This window comes from Triturus cristatus, chromosome 7, assembly GCF_964204655.1.
Source record: "Triturus cristatus chromosome 7, aTriCri1.1, whole genome shotgun sequence".
Taxonomy (NCBI): Eukaryota; Metazoa; Chordata; class Amphibia; order Caudata; family Salamandridae; genus Triturus; species Triturus cristatus.
This window is the reverse complement of record NC_140590.1, coordinates 867,718,463-867,739,561: the sequence shown is the minus strand read 5'-3', so window position 1 is coordinate 867,739,561 and position 21,099 is coordinate 867,718,463. Positions and strand designations below refer to the sequence as shown.

Sequence of the window (21,099 nt, the reverse complement as noted above, 5' to 3'; positions counted from 1 at the left end):
TTTTCTTAGCTCGTCATAGTGAGCTCTATCATACTGCACCAGGAGAACTTGTGCATTGGCAATGCGCCAATGACCGGCAGCTTGAGATGCAATTTTCGTGCCTGATGCATCTATAAGTTTTGACTCCTTGTCAGGAGGAGGGGCGTCACCTGATGTCTGAGAATTTGCCCTTTTACGTGCATTTGAAACAACAAGAGAATCTAAAGGTACCTGACCCTGATGTAAATTGGGTCTGTAGGAGCGGCTTTATATTTTTTGTCTACCCTTGGCGTAAGTATTCTAGCTCTAACAGGGTCTTTGAATAACTCACTGGAGTGTTGTTTCATCATACCTTTGAGCATGGGCAAAGTGTTTGTGGTTTTTGGGAAGTGTTGCTCGAAGTTTCCCAGTGTCTGGGTCAATATGCAACTGTTTTTGCTTCGGATCCAAAGACTCTTGTGGAGGAAGTTCTTTTGATGAAGTCTGTTTAGAAGGGCTTCCATGATTTTTAGGGTCGGCGCCCTTCGGTGCGGGATGTTTCGGCTCCAAAGGCATGTTTTTTCCCTGTTTCGGATCCGAAGGCTTTTCTTTTGGTTTTGGTTCAGAATTTTTTTCTTTAACTGCCTTCGGCTCCGATGCTTTCGGTTTAGCCGGTGTTGGTTCTGAAGCTTTCGGTCTCTGTGGTATCGGCTCCGAAGTCTTTGGTTTATGTGAGTCTTTCGGTGCCGAAGATGTCTTCGGTGCCGACATCGGAGCGTCAGACTTAGCCTTGTGTTTTGGTGCCGAAGATGTGGGTTCGACACCTGCAAGGGGCTGGCTGGTTCCCGAGCCGGAAGGCTTGTCTTTAGGTTTCATAGCCGGGCTCGAAGGCGGGGCATCTGAAATAGTATCACGGTGTCGACCTGAGCCCGAAGGCGAAGGTGTAACCAGAGTCTTTGTTGTTTTTGTAGGCAGTTGGGGCTCATTACTCACAATTCAGTGAGCCGGAGTGATGTTCGAGTCCTCTTCCATGTCGGAGTCGTCGGCTTCAGACACGGAAATGTGTCCTTCTTCCTCTTCGGCGCCGGGTCGGAATTCTGATTCTTCCCCGAAGATATCTGGCACCAGACTAGTGCTGCGTCTCATCTCGTGAAGTCGAGCCCGACGGTCACAAATTGTTTTCTTCGATCGGAATGATCGACAGGCCTCGCAGCTGGTTTCTTCGTGCTCCAGATAGAGGCAGAGGTTACAGAGCTCGTGCAGGTCCTTGTGTGGGAATTTAGCACCACACCGGGGCATTTCTTAAATGGAATCTGTTCCATGGACTGCTGGCGTGGTCGGCTTGGGTAGACCTTACGGCCCGCGTCGAAGCGTTGATCGAAGTAGTTGGATATTTACGATACGCGTCGAAAGGGAAACCGCAATCGAAAACAATACCGTTGAGTGGTAAGGACTGCACGTCGAAAGGATTCGAAGACTATCCCGAACCGGAGCGGCGCAATACACATCCGAACCCGATGGCGGAAAAAAACAATCTGGAGATGGAGTCGATGCCCATGCGCACTATCGTCCTAAGGAGGAGTCACCTACCTCGTGACTACAAAGACTTCTTCCAAGACAAAAACAAAGTGCAAACATCTGAGCCCAACACCAGATGGCGATCTATGCAGAAGTATACGATCTACAGCTCATATGCCTCGAACAGATAGTTCATGAAGGGCATTTGGGAAGGAGTTTGACGAAGAGGCGGTTGAGACGGTTATTTTGGTGGCCAGGGATGGATAAGACTGTAGAGGATGTAGTTCGGGATTGTCATGCGTGTAGTAACAGTAATAAGGTTAAAGTGGTTAGGCAGCCTCCTTTGAGATGTGTGGAATTACCAGCTCGCCCATAGGAAAAACTGACTGTATTTTTTGGAACCTATAGATAAGTTGGGTAGCAATCATCGCTTTGTGGTTGTATTGGTGGACTATAACAGTAAATGGTTCATATGTAAATCCATGGGACAGATCACTACTGGGAATGTTGTGACATTTTTGAAAGAAGTGTTTTTTGAAGAAGGACTACTGTTACGGATAATGGGGTTCAATTGACTTACTCAGAAATGGCAGATTTTCTTGCAAGACTTGGAATTAGACATGACAGTGTGGCTTTGTTTCGGCCACAAGCCAATGGACTTGTAGAGAGGGTGAATTGTATTGTTATGGAAAATATACAGCTCTCCTTGGCTAATGGTTTGTCATGGAAAGAGGTATTGCAGAAAATGGTGAGGGCCCAAAGGGTGACTTCTCATTCGGTCATGGGTGTTTCTCCATTTATAGCACTGAAAGGTAGGGGGCCTGCAACTAAGGAATCTCCAATGTGGTTCCAAGGGAAGAATCAAGTGTGGGAAGATCATGAGGAAATGAGATTGCGGGTTTATGATTGTCAATGGCGTAACAAGCTTAATTATGCCAATCGGAAGGGAGTGAATAATTTGGATATGAAATGTGGTGACTGGGTGGTAGTGAAGAAGGCAGTTTTTGTGAGGAAGGGTGAGAGTAAGTTTTCCCAAAGACAAAAGATAATACAAGTAAAGGGGTCTGTAGCTAAATTGGATGATGGGAGAGAATGGAGCTTAGGAGATTTATGTAAGGTCTATCACACAGGATGTGAATGGTGTGATGCTGTATGATTTCATTCTCCTCGTTAGTGATCGTATACATTCTTCATCACTTTGTAATACTGTTGAATTGTATCTTAGATTTTTAGCTTGCTGTTTTTTTATATTAAAAGGGGGAAGATGTGTGGAATGTAGAACACATCTGATGTAGGCTATGATGCTGTAGAATGGCATCTGTGGGGGTGTTCTAGGAATGTGCCATAATTATTTATCTGCTGGAGGTTGCTGTTGTTGAACTGGATTTTCCAATAAATTTCAAGCAAATTTAACTGGATTTGCATCAATTTACTACACATTGCAAGCCACGTGCCATGGTGCAGAGAAAAGTGAAGACATGACATGGCACACCTCCTGCGTGCCATGCCTGCAGACACTGCATGCAGTATAGGTAAGCCACCCCAACAGCAGTCCTTACAACCCTAAGGCAGGGAGCACTATACTACATGTGTGGACATATCTACATGAGCATATATGCCCCTGTGGTGTCTAAGTCGATTCTTAGATATTACAAATGAAAAGGGAAGCCATTTTGAGAACATGGGCTGGACACTGGTACGTATGACTTTGCCAGCTACATGATGGCTTCAATGAAACAAAAAATGTTTGGTATCAAACATCTTGTATTAATAAACCCACACTGATTCCAGAGATGGATTTATTAATACATGCACCCAGAGTGCACCTTAGAGGTGTAGACCAGCCTGCCACCACAGACAGGTTTCTGACCCACTGCAGGTGAAAGCCCATGCTCTCTGAGGGCAAAAACAATGCCTGTTCCGGCCAGAGGTGTCACCTCCTCCAAGCAGGATGGCTAAGTGATCATCAGGATGTCTCGAAGGCCTCTGCTGCCTTTGATATGTGACCCAAAGCTTCCTTAAACAGGGCAAATGCTACCCCCCGTCTTGGGCCAATTTAGCACCAGGACAGGCAGGAAAATTAGCTACAAAATTAAAGAGAGGGGAGACACAGGGAGCTACATAAAGGTCCAGTGACTCTTGCTCCCGAGGAGAACCTTACAACCAAAGAGAGTCACTGTTCCTATCAGAAGAGAGAGAAAGTAAGGGAAAGGAACTCTGGTCATCCTACTGCACTGTTTGTGGGGGACAGTAAGGGAATTTATTGAAAAAGGAAGTCCCTTACATGCGGAAAAGATTCCCCATGAGAATAGTCTGTGGGTCCCTCGAAACTGTGCCTTGTAGATGAAGGCGCCGTCACACCTACCCGACCTCACGCTGTCTCCCGCATTTAAGGGAGTACTACTCCTACAGTTTCCCAGTGGCACTAGATTACTATAGGCCATTATCTTTCTTACTCTTTATAAATTATCTTTATTGGTCCTGAAAAAGCGCTTTTGGATCTCCTCCAGAGACCGCGATTTAGCGTGAAACATGTCGACCTAAAAGCGTATGCTACACACCTAGCTACAGAGGGCAATTATATCCGTCACAGCAGCACCACCTTATTGGTTTTTAACAATGACAGATGGCATTCCTTTTTCAATAAATTCACTTACTACCCCCTCCAGTCATTTTTTAACTTCACATTAGGACATTATTGCCTCTCACCCCCACGCACCCACACGGTTTTATCAAAAGATCTCCGACCCTTCGGAGGACCCGTAGGGCATTGCAGCGCCGGCCCAACGAGGAGCAACAGCCCAATGATGAAGCATGACATCCTTCGGGGTGTGTGAGGGCATCAAGATCAGGACACACTGTCCCCCACAAACAGAGTAGTAGGATGACCAGAGTTTCTTCCCTTACTTTCTCTCTCTTCTGATAGGAACAGTGACTCTCGTTGGCTGTAAGGAAAATTAGCTAGCCAGGAGGCGTGTTCCTTCATCAGGCTAGTTTCACCCCTAAGGTGGGCTACCTGATGTGAACACAAAACTTAGAATACCACCATCCTGGTTTTGGCGGAATTAGGCTCAATGGGTCAGGGTTACACCACCCCGGAAGTGGTCACATAGAGGGTATAGACACCCTAAAGGTAAGTAGCCCACTGGCTCCAACCCGTCACTCCTCTTAACGGCCCTAAATGGAGTATTTAGGAGGCACCCCCTGATACCAGGAACTCAAATTTGACGGATGCAGAAGAAGAGGACAAAGAAGAGCTGCTGAAACCGTGCCTGCCTCAGTCCCAACAATCGTGACCGAGTCACTCGTCCTGCAGCTGAACAACTACCAAGAACTCCGGTAGACTGCCAGCCCTTCGCAAATTGCCAGTAATCTCTGTGGCAGTAGAGGAGCTACTCCCCTGCAGTCCACAGTCACCCCAGGAAGAGGGACTTGTTCGGCTGAAGGTCAGATCTTTCCCCCCAACCAAGTGAGAGGACACCAGGACCAACCGGAGCCGCACAGGACCAATACCCAGGATACCGGACCCTTTGCAGCAGCCAAGGCCTGTTTAAGTCCAGTTGAGATGGAGCAGCCGTCGAGGGATGTCAGCACCATGGTGACCCACTTCCAGAGTGGCCCAGCAGTCCTGACCTTTGCACCCTGCACTGGCGAGACCGACAACTGGAATACCCTAGGCCACACAGAGCCCAGCCGACCTTTCCACTGTGCACCTGAGTACCCAGACTGGGTACAGATGAACCGGCTGCGCACTCTTGTGTTCCGAGCCCCCGGTTGGGAGCCCCCAGACTTCTCCCCAAGTCCCCCTCCGCAGCCCATTCCTAGGTGGCCCCCTGCTTTACACCGGTGTAGCGAGCAAAAACGGGACCAGCACCTCTGCACCCGGACGCCCCAGAGAAGGGAACGAGTAACTGCTGGTGGTACTTTGGATCTTGGCCCCCTATGACCTTTAGTACCGAAGGAGACCCACAGAAGGCGACCATAAATAACTATATACAACTATGCCTTTTCTCCCATAGGGAAGCACTGCTATGTAAAGACGCATTTAAGTGAACATTTTACTCACGTTAAAAAGTGCTTACTTGATAACGAAGTTCTTGGTTTTAAAATGTACATAACATTTGGACTTAATTTTTTCTATACTGGTCTCAGGTTTAATTCTTGAGTGTCTGTCTCAACTATTGCCTCTGTGAGTACAACAAATGCTTAGCACTACCCTCTGATAAGCCTAACTGCTCTCCCACACTTCCACAAAAGAGAGCATTTACTGTTATCATTTTGTAAGCCAATAAAGGTTGCATGGACTCTTTACACAGAGTACCTGGTTTTGGTCCACTATATAAAGAGACAGCTTCCTACAGTGGTGGTTCAGCAGTAGAATACAAGGCTTTGCATTTGCTGATACCACTTGTTCAATAGATGACTCTACAAAGTAAATTGAAAATAGTGAAAAATTATTTTTGATTTTTCATGTCGATTTTTCCAAATTTCTGTACTTGAACTGGTAGGGCCCCGATTAAGTTCCCCACTCCAATGTTTTTGCATGCCCCCTACAACCACGAGTGCCTCCTGCAGTGTGACCCCACCTAAGAAACAACCACTGCAGCTGAGCCCACCAGCCCGAGTTCCAGTGGACCAGCAGTGTCCTGACATGCCGAATATCTCAAGGACTGAGTCCCCCCCGTAGGTTCACCCAGACTTAAGTCCCTACTTACAGCCTCCTTGTAACCGAACCGTTACCCATTGACCTTAATGGGGCACCAGACGATGAATTGCACCTCTTTACCCGATCACCCCAGCTTTGACCTGTTGGTGCTGCTTTGGACCTTGCCCGATACTTACCTCAAATCCTGAAAAACGGTCCCATAATTTGCTGCTAAATACCCATATGTAGTGTATGTTTCTTTCCCATAGGAGAACAGTACCGCTTTAAAAGATACAAGTTCCAGCTACTGCTGTACACTGAAAAACCGTGACACCTCACCCAATGCAAGTGTATTTCTGTAAACTTTCATAACAGTGATACCTCAAACAAAGTACTTACCCAATTAAGTAGTTATTGGTGTTAAATATATATATATATATGTATGTATATATATATATATATATATATATATATATATATATATATATATATATATATAGTGTTGTAGGAAAGGGCACCTTCTTGCATGTTTACCCCCTAACTTTTTGCAAGATACCCAATGCCAACTTGACTGAGTGTGTGCTGGGGTCCTGCTAATCAGGCCCCAGCACCTGTGTACTTTCCCAAAACTGTACCATTTTTACCCACAATTGGTCCACCACTGAGCCACCTTTAGGTACCTTGTAAAAGGTACCCCTGGTACCAAGGCCTTGTGACCAGAGAGGGCCTCTGAGGACTGCAGCATGTATTATGTCTTCCCAGTCCACTGGTGGATATAAGTGTAAACATTTTGATCCCTATAAGGCCTGGTGTTGCAACTGTAAGAAGGTTGGACACCCTAATGGAGATGCTGCCTGTCCCAACAAAAATCCCCCTAGTCCCCCTACAGTTTGCACTGGTGTGGCAATTCTCCAGATCGTCGGAGGACCCAAGTGGGGCTGTGAGGACGAACGCCAGTCTTTGATGAAAGTTTGACAATAAGACAGCGTTCCCACAGCGGCCCCGGGTCTAGAAAAGTATTTGGAAACTCAGTAAATGTACATCCTACTGGAAAAGTATAAGGTGTATCAATTTTTTTTTTTTTTTACTGATACAAATTTCGCTTGCCACAAAGACCACATTGTGGGCCAAGACCACTAGCACCAAGGGATCCACACCCTGAAGAAGGCCTCTTTGACCCAAGGGGGCTAAATAGGAAGTCTGAAACATGTTGGAAATTGCAGCGGGATCTAGGGGCAGTTACCCCTCCTGTATATCCCCAAATCACTTCAATTTTTAATCCTGCCAAGGGGAAACAAGAATAAAGGTAAAAGAAAGGTATCTCCTTAGACAGTTTTAAGTCATCTTTTTATCTGCACTTGGGATCCCTTCTCAAGGGGATTTTTTCCCTTTCACCAAATCCCCTTTTTCTACCTTCTATCTTTCTTCCTCACCACCGTATATAAACAAAAAAACAGCTCTCTGTCCAGTGTGTTGGTCTGCACCTGGACGTCTGCAGCAGCCCAATGATGAAGCATGCCACTGCATAGTGGGTGAGGGCAGTATTAAGAAATGTTTCTATTTTCCTTCTCTCTCTTGTTTCTCGCTTAGTAATGACTATTAGATAGCACAGGGAACAGGAACCTTATAACGTAACCCAGGTTTTCATCCCTGGCCCTGTTTTTACTGCCTTCCTCTCTTTTGTGAGTTCAAAATCTCCAGATGGTACGAACAGTATTTCCTAGAGCAAAACAGGATTCACACTGAGGCTGTTCTAGTCTCTGAAGGGGAGGGAGGGTTAGCCACTTTGGCTGTCTGGCCCCCTAACTTGAAAAAGTACTTACAATACCCCTTAGTGAATGGGACCAGGGTAGAAGCCCTGAGGGATACAAATGCCAATGTCACTATGGTGAGAGCTACACTGGTTTCCTCAGAGCAGTACCTGACTGGAAAAACCTATCCAATCACCAACGCGGACAGAGTCACTATTAACCATTCCATGGCTACGGAGACATTAGGCGGGGGTGTTACTGGCATGAAACAGGTAGTGGTCTCTCCAAAACTCACAGCCGCCTGTCTGCTTGGAAATGACCTGGAGACCTCAGCATGGGCTGAGGCAGAAAGGAAGACACATGCAGCTATGCTGCATATCCCTGAGGTAGTGTGTGTGAAAACAAGAGCACACACTTGATCACCGGGTGAAAAAAGAGTGTTGGAGCCTGAAAGGATGGCTCAACCTCCCAAGATGAAGGTTAAGAAGACTGGGAGGCCAGCTTCTACATAGCAACAAGCTCAGGACCCCTCTCCTCAGGGAGAGGACTTGTCAGTCTAAGAGGGAACTGAGCCCATGGAACTTGGACCTGACAAGGTTGTGCTCCTGGGCCCAGGGGGGTCCCCTAAGGAACCGCTGTGCCTGTGGCAGCAAGTCTGTCCCACTGTTGAAAGCGTGCCACAGCAAGCTGCCGAACAGAAAAAGGGAGATGTCAGTGGCTCCCACAGGGTCTATTGGGGGAGGGGCTCCTGTACACTGAGGCCAGAGACCCCAAACCTGGTGCCATCAGGAGAGTGGCAATGCCTCAACTGTATAGGGAGTTCTTACTTACTTTGGCACATGATGCCCCCCTAGCTGGGTACCTGGGCCAGACTAAAATGCGGGAATAGCTTGCCAGCCATTTTTACTGGTCCCAGAAAGTGAAGTAGTTTGTCATCTCCTGTGTCACTTGTCAAGCCAGTGGCAAAACAGGTAGAAACCCAAAGGCCCCCCTTTAATTCCACTACCAGTTGTTGGGGTTCCCTTTGAAAGAGTTGGTGTGGACATAGTTGGTCTACTGGAACCACCCACAGCCTCAGAAAACAAATTCATACTTGTAGTAGTGGATCATGCTACCAGGTATCCTGAAACCATACCCCATAGGACTACTACAGCTCTTGAAGTAGCCAAGGCCTCCATTGGTGTCTTAACCAGGGTAGGGTTTCCTAAGGAGGTGGCATCAAACAGAGGTACTAACTTCATGTTTGCATACCTGAAGCACATGTGGAAGGAGTGTGGAGTGAACAACAAATTCACTACACCTTACCACCCACAAACCAATGGCCTTGTTGAAAGGTTCAACAAGACATTGAAGGGCATGTTCATGGGGCTCCCTGGAAAACTCAAAAGGAGATGGGATGTCCCTCTTACCATACCTGCTTTTCGCTTAGAGAGGTGCATCAGAAGGGAGATGGGTTTCCCCCCCTTTGAGCTTCTGTTTGGCCATCCTGTGAGGTGAACCACTTGCTCTTGTAAAAGAAGGTTGGGAGAACCCTCTCCATGAACCTAAACAAGATATGGTAGACTATGTGCTAGGCCTTTGTTCCAGGATGGCAGAGTACATGGAAACGACATCCAAAAACCTTGAGGCCAGCCAACAGCTCCAGAAGTTATGGTATGACCAAAAGCTGCACTGATGGAGTTCCGACCAGGGCAGAAGGTGTGGGTTTGGGAGCCTGTGGCACCAAGGGCCCCCTTGGACAGGTGGAGTGGCCCTGACCCCATCTTTAAGAAAAAGAGTGAGGTTACCTACTTGGTAGACCTGGGCACCAATAGGCACCCCAAGAGGGTGATCCATGTAAACTGCCTGAAACTCTACTGCGACAGGGCTCATTTATCCATGCTGTTGGCCACTGATGAGAATCGGGAGACACAGTGAACCTCTCCCTTACTTCCTCTCTTACAGACCCCCAAGATGGGACTGTTGATGTAGTTATCTATTCAGAAAACCTCACTGCCGAACATCAGGCTGGCGTGCAGGCATGTCCTGCAACAGTCTACTGAGCTCTTCTCCCTAACCCCTAGTCAAGCACACTGGCGTACCCATGATGTGGACACTGGGGACAGATTGTCTGCCAAAACCAAAATCTTTCGACAATCTGACCAAGTTAAGGAGAGCTTCAAAGTTGAGGTAAATAAGATGCTGGAGATTAGGGGTGACGGAGTCCTCTGAAAGTCCCTGGGCTAGTCCAGTGGTCTTAGTCCCAAAACCTCACCCCCAGGGAGGAAAAAAGAGATGAGGTTATGTGTGGACTATAGAGATCTCAATGCCGTCATAAGACACGTGCTCACCCCATACCCAGGGCTGATGAGCTGATTAGGGGCAGCCACATTTCTCAGTACCTTTGACTTAACTGCAGGGTACTGGCAAATTGGCATGAACCCAGGAGCAATAGGAAAAACAGCATTCTTCACACCTGATGTGAATTATCAGTTCACGGTTTTGCCCTTTGGTTTAAAGAATACCCCTGCCACCTTCCAAAGGTTGGTGAATCAAGTCCTTGCTGGGTTGAAGAACTTTAGTGCAGCACATCTTGATGATATTGATGTCTTTAGCTCCTCCTGGCATGATCACCTGATCAACCGGGGGAAGGTTTTACAGGCTCTGCAAACTGCAGGCCTAACTATCAAGGCATCTAAGTGCCAGATAGGGCAGGGCACTTGAACCACCTTGTGGGCGGAGGGCAAGTAGATCGCTTGCAACACAAGTCCCAGACCATTCTGGACTGGGAGGCTTGCACAACCCAGAACGAAGTCGGGACATTACTGGAGGTTTGTAAAGGGATATGGGTCCATTGCGAACCCCCCCCCACCACCACTCCCCCTCTCACAAAACCTACCTCCAAGAAGATGGCCAAGAAAGTGAACTGGACACTTGGTTGTCAAAACGATTTTGATACCCTGATAGAGGCAATGTGCTCAGCACCTATTCTCAAGGCTCCAAACTACTCCAAGCAGTACATTGTGCAGACTCTAGCTAGGGATAGGCGCGGTCCTATCCCAGACATAAGCAGGAGGCTACTCCCCAGGGAACAGCGTTGGAGTGCTATTGAGAGGGAGGCCTCTGCTGTGGTTTGGTCCCAGAAGAAGCTGACACCCTACCTGTTTGGGACTCACTTCCTAATCCAAACTGACCACAGACCTCTGGCTAATGCAAATGAAAGTTGACTTGAGGTGGTCCATCTCCCTACAGGGAATGGACTTTACAGTGGAACACAGACCTGGGACTGCCCATTCCAATGCAGATGGACTTTCCAGGTTCTTCTACTTAGATGATGAAGACTCTTTTGGGAAAGGTTAGTCTCATTCCCTTTCGTTTGGGGGGTGGGAGCTGTAGAAAAGTGTCCATTTTGCATGGTTACCTCCTAATGTTTTTCCAGATGCAAAATTGACTAAGTGTGTGCTGGGATTCTGCTAACCAGGACTTTCTTACCCAAAACAATACCTTTGTTATACACAGCTGGCACACCTCTGAGCCACCTGTAAGACCCTTGTAAAGGGTACCCCTGGTACCAAGAGCCTTGTGACTAGAGAGGGCCTTTGAGGGCTGCAGCAAGTATTATGCCACCCTCAGATGCCCCTTACTTTAATATCCTCTACTGCCAGAGCAGGCTGCGTTTTTTGGTGCAGACCAAACTGAAGAGTCGACATGGCGCACATGCTGTGTGCCATGCCCACAAAAACTGCCTGTGGCATGGACAAGTCACCCGTCTAGCAGGTTTTGCAACCCTAAAGGCAGGGTGCACCACACCACAGGTGAGGGCATGAGCAATGTGCACCTACAGAGCCTCTGCCATTCACAGACATTGTGAGTGCAGAGGAGCCCTTTTGAGTACTTGGGCTGGGAGTTTGTCAGCACAAACTCCACAGCTCCTAGATGGCTTTACTGAAGTCTGGGAAGTTTGAGCACATTAAACCCACTCTAATGCCAGTGTTAGATTTAATGGAAAATGCACACAGAGGGCATCCCTGAAAAACAACCAACTCTGGTGAGGTTCCTGAATGGCTCCCAGCCATCTGGCACCACGAGGCAGGTTTCTGGACCCCTGGGTAGAGAGGCCTCCGCTCTCTGGGTCTGGATACTTAGCAAGTCCTGGGCAGTGGTGTCATGCCTCCTCCCCCAGGATGGGCAGTGTACCTGAAGAGGGAGCTTCAAGGGCCTTCAGCCTTTGTTAGCTAGCCCCTGCCTTTTGCTGCTATCAGCAACTCGCTCCCACCGGTTCTGACCCCCCAGTTTGGGCATGAGAACCAGCGGGAAAACCTATCCAGGAAGGGAAGTGTGCCCACCTTTGCCAACCCCACCCCTCAGGTGGGGAAGGCAAAGTAAAGGCCAACTCTCAGTCCCCGCCATCTTGGAGATGGGGAGAACCCTCCAACAGGAAGAGGCCTATGCCCCCCTACCACTGGTGGGTAGCATACTAGGGGGTGTAGACACCAGAGAGAAGGGACCCATTGGTCCCAACCTGCACACCCCTGTATTTTTTGTTTTTTATAACATATTTTTATTAATTTTGCTCAACAGATATACATATAATGCAAGGCATTATACAGACTGTCTATACGTACAGTTTATGTAATTTGTGTTCACAGTAGTTGTACATCAGGTCTCAACAGCGTTCTTAGGGAGTCTATACAAGACGTGAAAAAACAGTACAACATTTGTAGGTGCAAATAATTAGGTCCATGGTTTCGAAACAATGTGCATTTCCATCCTACGAGTGCCTCTGATCTAAACACAGCCATATTATGACATTAAAATATGCAGTCATATCTTTACATTTTACATCCAACCTACAATAACAAACTCCCCTATCCCTCCCACCCCCGGTGCTCGGCCCACTTCATGAGTAATAGCATATTCACCTGCACACCCCTGTAATGCCCCTAAATCTAGTATTTAGGAGCAACCCTGAACTGTGCCTCTTCAGATTCGATGTGACAAGAATAAGGACCGAAAAGCTGTGCTGCAGAAGAGGACGACGGCGATGACGACAACTGTTTTGGCCACAGCCCTACCGGCCTATCTCTTGCTCTGAACCCTTGCAAGATTCCTGGTTTCCTGCCCTGTCTTCCTAAAGAACTCAGAACTCCTGTGGACACCAGATTTATCAAATACCACCCTAAGCCAGGACTCCAGATCCAGCTGGATCCGCGAGTCCTCACCACTTTACACCTGACGCCCACGGCCCGAGTTCGCTGGTGGTGCCCCTTGAGTGCCAACCTGAACCTTAGGAGAACCTTAGTTATACCCTGCAAAACTCCAAATCTGAAACAGTTTACTTACCAGCAAACTTAACACTTCGTCTTGTACTACAACAAAAAGTAACTTAGTGCATTCACCAGAGTTAACCTGTTTCCTAACGTCCTGTGTTGCTTGAACGGTGTTAGGAGTGTGTTTCACCAAGCTGGCTCATTTGTTCCATAAGAAAATTGATTACATCTATTCCACCTTTCCCCCCTTACCAGCTTCTGCTACTACCCCGGTAGAAGCAAAGCCCCGATCGCTAGAGCCCCTCATTGAAATTATCCCTCTTATGGATATGAAGTCTTTAAAAACTTACATGGAACGGCTGAAATCCTGCTCCTCAAGTGATGTTGCTTCCCCCTTGACTCTCAGTCGGATCTTTGACTCTGTTGCCCCAATTATTCTGAATCTTATTAACATTTCGCTGTCTTCAGGGAGTGTTTCGTCCTCATGGAAGCGAGCTATGGTCAGAGTATCTACCATTAGTTTCTATATCTGCTTTAACAGACTCTTTCTATATTGTTTTCAACCACTGTCTTCTGCGTCCTAATGTCTTTAGATAGCAAAGTTTGAATCTTACTACTAAAGGCTGTAGACATTCGAGTTAATGCACATAGTACTGCTATCATCCGAACAATCTCAACCTCAAACAAGGTTATATGTGGGCAAGTAGTTAAGTGTGCTAACCCTGGTTAATATTTGCAAAAGAAGCCATTCCAAGTAAAAATGATTCAGTATTTTCAATTTTGGTGAAGGCTGAAGCGCTGTCTCCAACTGCTTTAATCATCTTCTGGGCCAAACATCAATTTGGAATTCGGACTTAAAAAATAACAGAAGCACTAAGCATACAATGTGTCATACTCTTTTTTGTTTTAAAATTAGATCTGGAGGATTTCACAATGCTTTATAAGGAACTTAACATGGACTCAAGCCCATGGTAGAATGATGCTAAACAAAAAAAGTCTATAAACACATTCACCTCCTATTGTCACATATAACAATTGGCAAGTCTGGTGTTCAGAGGGCACCAGATGAGTTCATATCACCAAGAATGCAGTCTGTGCTTTTGTTCTTTAACAACTTAGTTAATCCTGAGAGCTGTAGTCCTGTCTCCTTTCAGTTCTTCCTATAGAACCAACCCAAAAATAAGCAACTACTTGTACAAGAAAAGCCCAGGACTAAAGCATTGTGGCATTGGTAACATGCAGTAATCGCATAATCCATCAAAGTAAGGTATTACAACTGCAAAACTATTGGCTGGCGGTACAGGGCTTATGAATAAACTGGGGGGCCAAATCCAGTCACTGAGGATTTCCTGGGACTACGGGGTCAGCATTGACATCCATATACAGTGATGGGAATCGAAGTTACTCACACTGCGTTTGTGCCATGGAAATCGTTGCACCAGAATAACGGACAAAGTTATCTCCAGCATAGCTGACCCTGCAGGAAATACACAATATTATACTCTTTAGTGCAGTTAATATTAATGTCATAAAATTTCACAAATTATCAGTCGATAGTTTAAAAATGGCGAAAGGTACACTGCTGAATTCCTGAATTGTCACAACACAAGCAAATAATTATCAGTACTCTTTGCAGTAACTAACAGAGGGAATTTAAGTTTGAATTTCAAAAAGTTTTAGGTAATACACATATATCAGTCTGCCTGCATATCTGTTTTTAGCAGCAAATATATTCAGAACACAAATCATTCCAACAAGTTACAACTGCCGCCCTTCGATTACAATGGATAAAACAGATCTTTTCTTTTTACTTTAAGAAAAATGGCAGGAGACAATTATGGAACGCTCTAGTGCCTGTAGAAGTAAGCAAAGATAAGAAGTCAATGTGTCAGACCATGAGAGCTTGTGTCACACGAGAGAAGAGGAGCAGGTCCCAGTGTCACAAGGAGCAAATGGGGGAGAGAATGTTTGTGTCAGGAGACAGTTGGAAAGCTATGTTGATGTGTGCAAGAAGGTAGCAGGGGACAGACTTAAAACAGAAGAAAGAAAGAATCACAGGGAGCAAGAAGGGAGCAGAAGCTGGCATGAGAAGAATGAATTTAGAGCAGGTTGATTGTCAGAAAACAGGATGGGGATTTGAGAAAGTGCTTCTTTTTTCTCCTGGTAACCCCCCTCTTTTTGCCACTGGTACTAATATCTTTCAAATCATGTGTACTGAGACCCTGCTAACCAGGCCCCAAGGCCAGTGCTCATACCCTAAAAAGAAGGTAAAAAGTTCTAATTGACACACACTTTAGCAACCCTGTATGTCCCTAGTAAGTCACACCCCTGGTATCTAGGGCATGGGTGCCAATGAGGGTCCCTAAGGGCTCCAGCACGTATCATGCCACTCTGAGGGACTCCCCCCCGAAAAAAATTGCATGTAGGCTGCCATTTCGACTGTATCATAGTGCAAACCATGAGTGAAAATACGACATAGTACACTCATTGTATGCCATACCAAAGTCACTGCATGTTATGTATGTAATTCACCCCTACAGCAGGCCTTATAGCCCTAAGGCAGGGTGCATTATATTACATGTGAGGGAATATCTGCATAAGCAGATATGCCCCTGTGCTGTCTAGTTCTATTACTAGATGGTACAAGTGATCAGGAAAGCCATCTTAAGTATATGTACTGGGCACTGGTATATTACAAGTGAGGGCATATCTGCACAAGCAGATATGCCCCTGTGCTGTCTAGTTTAATTACTAGATGATACAAATGAACAGGGAAGCCATCTGAAGTATATGTACTGGGCACTGGTTATTTCGAGTTCCCCAACAAAATCATGGCTTCACTGAAACCTATGGTGTTTGGTATCAAACACCTTTTCTTAATAAATTCTTCCTGATTCCTGTATTGGATTTATTATGACCTGCACCCAGAGGGCACCTTAGAGGTCCACACTGAAAACCTACCACTATTTAGTGTGCTGTCTGACTGGTATCGACAAGCTTGCCACCACTGGTGAGTTTCTGACCCACTACAGGTGAGAGCCCATGCTCCCGGAGGCCAGAAAAAAATGCCTGTTCCGAAGGAAGGTGTTCTCACCTCCTCCAGCAGCATGGCTAGGGATTTAGCATATCAAAGACCAGGGGCTTCAAAGGCCCTGCAGCCATTGATATGCAACCCTGGGCGTTCCCAAGCCCTGGGAGATGCCACCCCCTGAGACCCATTTGGCACCAGGATAGGCAGGAAATTAGCTATGCAAGGACGCATGTTGCACATCCAGGCTAGTCACACCCCAAAGGTGGGCTACCTGATGTGCTTCACAAAAGAAGGATTCCACCATCTTGTGTTTGGAGGAATTAAGGACTCTGGGACAGGAAGTGGTCATATAGGGGGTGTAGTGACCCAAAGGGTAAGTAGCATATTGGCTGCTACCCTTCACTCCCCTCAAAGTCTCTAAATTGAGCATTTGGGTGGCCCTCTGACACCAGAAACTTCAATTCACTTGACTAAAGAAGAAGGACAAAGAAGAGCTAAAAGACAAAGAAGAGACGAGCTACGCAAAAACTGTGGACTAGTTGTGGACTTGGCGCCAAACCATGCCTGCCTGCTCCTGTCCTGACAAATGCAAAGTCCTGACTCACTCTGCAGCTGTGCATCCTCCAAAAGCCTCGGAGAGCTGCCAAGGACTTCGCCGAACTGCCAGCATCTCCCTTGAAGTAGAGGAGCCACTTCCCTGCAGCCACCGACTGCACAGTCCGGTTCACCGATCTGCTGACCACCGGGTCCACTGAAGCATCAGAAGCCCGGGAGGAGGTCACTGAGTGTCAAAGAGGTCAGCCCCATCGAGTCTTCGAGATGCTGACCTACCCCTGGGTACTGAAGCCTGTTGCAAGCAGCAAGGCTTGTTTGTGTTCAGCCCGAAAACCACCGCTACAAAAACCGACCTGCACGACAAGGCCATATCCACGCAAGTTGTCTTGCTGTGTTTCTTCTCTTCTGCAGGTGCAACAAGAATTGTGAAAGCATCAAACCCACTGACTTGCCGGATAAAACACCTAAGCAAGAGTACATGGAAAAAGACAGTGTCTCTATGGTCCGAAACCCTCAATAGCCATTCTGTCAGACTGGTACCCCACGCCCCACTTGCAGACTTTCTTTGCATCAATATGTAGCGTTTGAGGCTGCCACCACGAGAAGCACCTTTGCACCTGGACACCCCAAAACTGAACTCTTGGTGCTTTCTTGGACCCTGGCCGCTACTTAAGTCCAGAAGAACAGTCCTGTAAGTCGTTTGCAACAGACCCTATGAAGTGCATCTTTCTCCCATTGGATAACAATACAGCGTTCGAGGCTCATGCCTCAAATTTGACAGCTGTATTTTCTATTTTTCTGAAAATCGCTAACTCGAAAAGTACTACCTGATCTAGAAGATATTGGTGTCTAAATTATTATGAAAACCTGTGTTTATTTTTAAAAATTGGTGTTGGGTCTCCTTTGGTAAGCCTAAGGCTGCTCGACCACACTACCACAAATAAAGCACCTTGGGATCGTTAAAGAAAGTCCCTGTACACTAATAGAGGATATCTGGGCTCTCTGCATAGTACATCTCATTTTGGAACACTATATAGAGAGTCCGCTTCCTACAGGGAAGAGCCTTCAAGACTAGAAAGGTAGCAGGTCTTGCCATCCTCTCGAAATGTCTTAAGCTACGTGCATAAAGCAATTCTAGTGCCCCAACCAAGAGGTGGAGAATCAGCTAGAGTACTTCCAAAAACAAGTAGAAGTGGGCATTATCACCAGAGATACTTGTACTATGTACACTGGTGACACAAGAGAAAGAGGGCTCACGTGCACAGGTTATATGGAGAAGTGGTTGGATGTTCTGTAGTGAACGAGAGGTCTAATGGTTCTCAAACACAACAGGTTTTTAAGTATTGTTTGTCAAAAATACCTTTTACAAATGATTCTAAATTTAACCATGAATGGGGCTATATGTTGGGGGTTCTGCTTGAAAGAAAAAATTAAAAACAACCAAAAATGAAATCTTTGGAATAAACTCTTGCCAAACCTCAAGGATCCAGTCACAATGGAGCTGCCAAAGATTAAATTATTGCCGACGTGGCCAAGAAGAAAGCACTTTTACCCCATTAAAAGTAGTATTTAGTCACAGTGTTGTTTTCTCCCAACCAGCCATATTTTTTAAAAAGAAGTTTTTTTTCTTTTGGTTTGCTTGTTTCTGTGAATGATCTCAATTGTCTGCCCCCATAAGGAGCCCCATTGTGTATAGGCTGTATTACCCCCAGTCTTGTGGGCTGATTTCCTTCCCTTCCACCAACGTTTTTATTGGAATGTTTGGCGAATATGTCGCATAATTAAGACAGCCATGGCAAAACCTTCCAGAGCTTTGTGTCATTACAGCTGCAAGGACCGGTAAATAAATCCTCCTATTTTGCCAAAGGCAAAAGGAGGTTTTTTCTGGCCACCTCCATTTGGGGAGTGACAGCCAGCCATCTCTCAGCCCACTGTAGCTGGACCACTGTGCAGTAGCGCTCTAGGTTAAGGAACCCTAGCCCTCCTCTAGATGTTGGAAGCCGTAATGTACAGAACACAAATCTCCCCATTTTCCAGATCATTGATGTTAATAAGGAGTTTAAATCGCTGAAATGTTTTAGAGGTATTTTGTATGGGAGATTTGTACAGTGATAGATCATCCTTGGTAGTATCACCAATTTGACAAGCACAACCCTTCCCATTATACTTAATGGCCGCAGATTCCATGCCTTTGAACAGACACCCAAGCAATGCCATACCCGGAAGAGGGACTGCGGAATGGTTCAGACTAGAAAATCCTGTAAAACAAAGCGACCAAAGAGGCCCTCTCTGTGAACCTGGGAATCCAGTTAGTAGTGTCTGCCAAACTTGTGCAGAGATGACCATATGGCAGCTTGGCATATATCTGAAACGGGAACACAATGCTGGAGAGCCGTGGTGCCTGCTTTTGCCCTGGTGGAATAGGCCCCTGAGCCCTTCAGGGGCTCCTTCTTCGCTAAGGTGTAACAATTGTTTATACAGAGGATAACCCATCAGGATATAGTCCTCTTCTGGATAGCACAACCTCTTTGTGCCCACGTACCCAACAAAGAGTGGGTCATCCACCCGGAACTCTTTGGTTCGATCAAGGTAGAACGATAAAGCTTTTTTGGGGTCCAGACGGTGGAGACGTTCCTCTTCATTGGAAGGATGTGGAGGCACATAGAAGGTGTGGAGGGTAATCGACTGTCACAGATGGAAGGGTGTTACCACCTTAGAAAGAAGAGATGCCCTAGTCCGGAATACTACCTTATCCGGAAAGGGCATCAGGTAAGGAGGCTTTGTAGATAGCGCCTGTAGTTCGCTGACTCTCCTGGCAGAGGTTGACACCAAAAAAGCTGTCTTGATGGTGAGCAACCGCTGAGGACAGTTATGCAACGGTTCAAACGCACAAGTTACTACTTGTGTAACGATATATCTGTAAGAGACATTAGTTAGTGATAGATTCCTTACCTTAGAATATCCCCAGGCGTCAGACTGGATCCGGAAAGTTTTGCTAGCAGTACCCCTGCACGTCAGTAGGTGGCGTCGTGCAGCTCCGCGTCAGTCGCTGCGTCACAAGCCCCGAGATGACGTCACAGAGACTACTTAGGCACCACCCATGCGCGCTGACTTCAGTTCTGTAAAATACTTTCCGCGCCAGGAACGCAGAGCCATGCAAGAAACTGACCACTGGTGCCAAGAAACTAGGGCCCTGAAAGGGATGACCTTAACCCTAGAAATCAGTTCGCAGAACGGGGAGGATGGGTGGGGCGGTAAGGAATCTACCACTAACTAATGTCTCTTACAGATATATCGTTACGCAAGTAGTAACTTGTGCATCTGAAAGAGACACGTTAGTGATAGATTCCTTACCTTAGAATAGATACCCCAGCAATACCAACCCTGGTGGTGGGTCTGTGAATAGATTACACCAGAAAGTCACAGAGAACAGAACGGCCAAAGAAGCCGTCTCTCCGAACCAGACTGTCAAGGCAGTAATCCTTGGTAAGCATGCAGCGAGGCCAATGTAGCTGCCTGACAAATGTCCTGCAAGGGGACACCGCGTCCCAAGGCAGTAGTGGCTGCCGTCGCCCTGGTAGATTGGGCACGCAGCCCCACAGGAGGCTCCTTCTTAGGCAACGAGTAACAGGCCTTGATGCAGAGAACGACCCACCGAGAGATGGTCCGCTTGTGCACAGCCCGACCTCTTTTGGCGCCCACGTAGCCAACAAAGAGCTGGTCATCCACCCGGAACTGTTGTGTGCGCTGCAGGTAGAACGAGAGTGCGCGTTTTGGGTCCAGACGGTGGAGTCTCTCCTCCTCTTTCGAAGGCTGCAGAGGCGGAAAGAAGGTAGGCAAAGTGATGGTCTGCTCGATGTGAAAGGGCGTGACAACCTTTGGCAAGAATGAAGGACGGGTCCTTAAAACCACCTTGTCCGGATGAACAGAAATGAAAGGAGGTTTGGAAGAAAGAGCCTGGAGTTCACTCACTCTTCTGGCAGAGGTGATAGCTACAAGGAAGGCCGTCTTGAGCGTGAGAAGACGCAAAGGACAGGTATGAAGGGGCTCAAAGGGAGCGCACATCAGATATGTCAAGGCAAGGTTTAAATCCCATTGAGGCATTATGAACGGCATGGGAGGAAACGTGTGCGTAATGCCTTTTAGGAAACTGTTAACAACCAGAGTCTTAAAAAGGGAAGGCTGATCTGGAAGCCGTAAAAAGGCAGGGATGGCCGAAAGATAACCTTTGACAGTGCCCAGAGCAGAGCCCTGCTGGGCCAAGGATAGTACGAACAGAAGGACTTCAGAAAGAGGGGCAGAGAGGGGAGCCACAGCCTTAGCTGTGCACCATGCCACAAACTTGTTCCACCTTCAGGCGTATACCGTTTTAGTGGAGGGACGCCTGGCTGC

General features: G+C 46.9%; 1 protein-coding gene across 4 annotated transcripts in view; it reads right to left on the bottom strand.

Annotated features, from left to right (window-relative positions):
- Positions 1-21,099, bottom strand: part of SLU7 (spliceosome associated SLU7) — a 264,929-nt gene that overhangs the window by 116,368 nt on the left and 127,462 nt on the right. For all 4 annotated transcript variants that reach the window (XM_085617820.1, XM_085617821.1, XM_085617819.1 and 1 more), the window contains exon 10: positions 14,531-14,598. In XM_085617820.1, the coding sequence (XP_085473946.1) occupies positions 14,531-14,598 (68 nt within the window). The remainder of the gene's footprint in view (positions 1-14,530; positions 14,599-21,099) is intronic.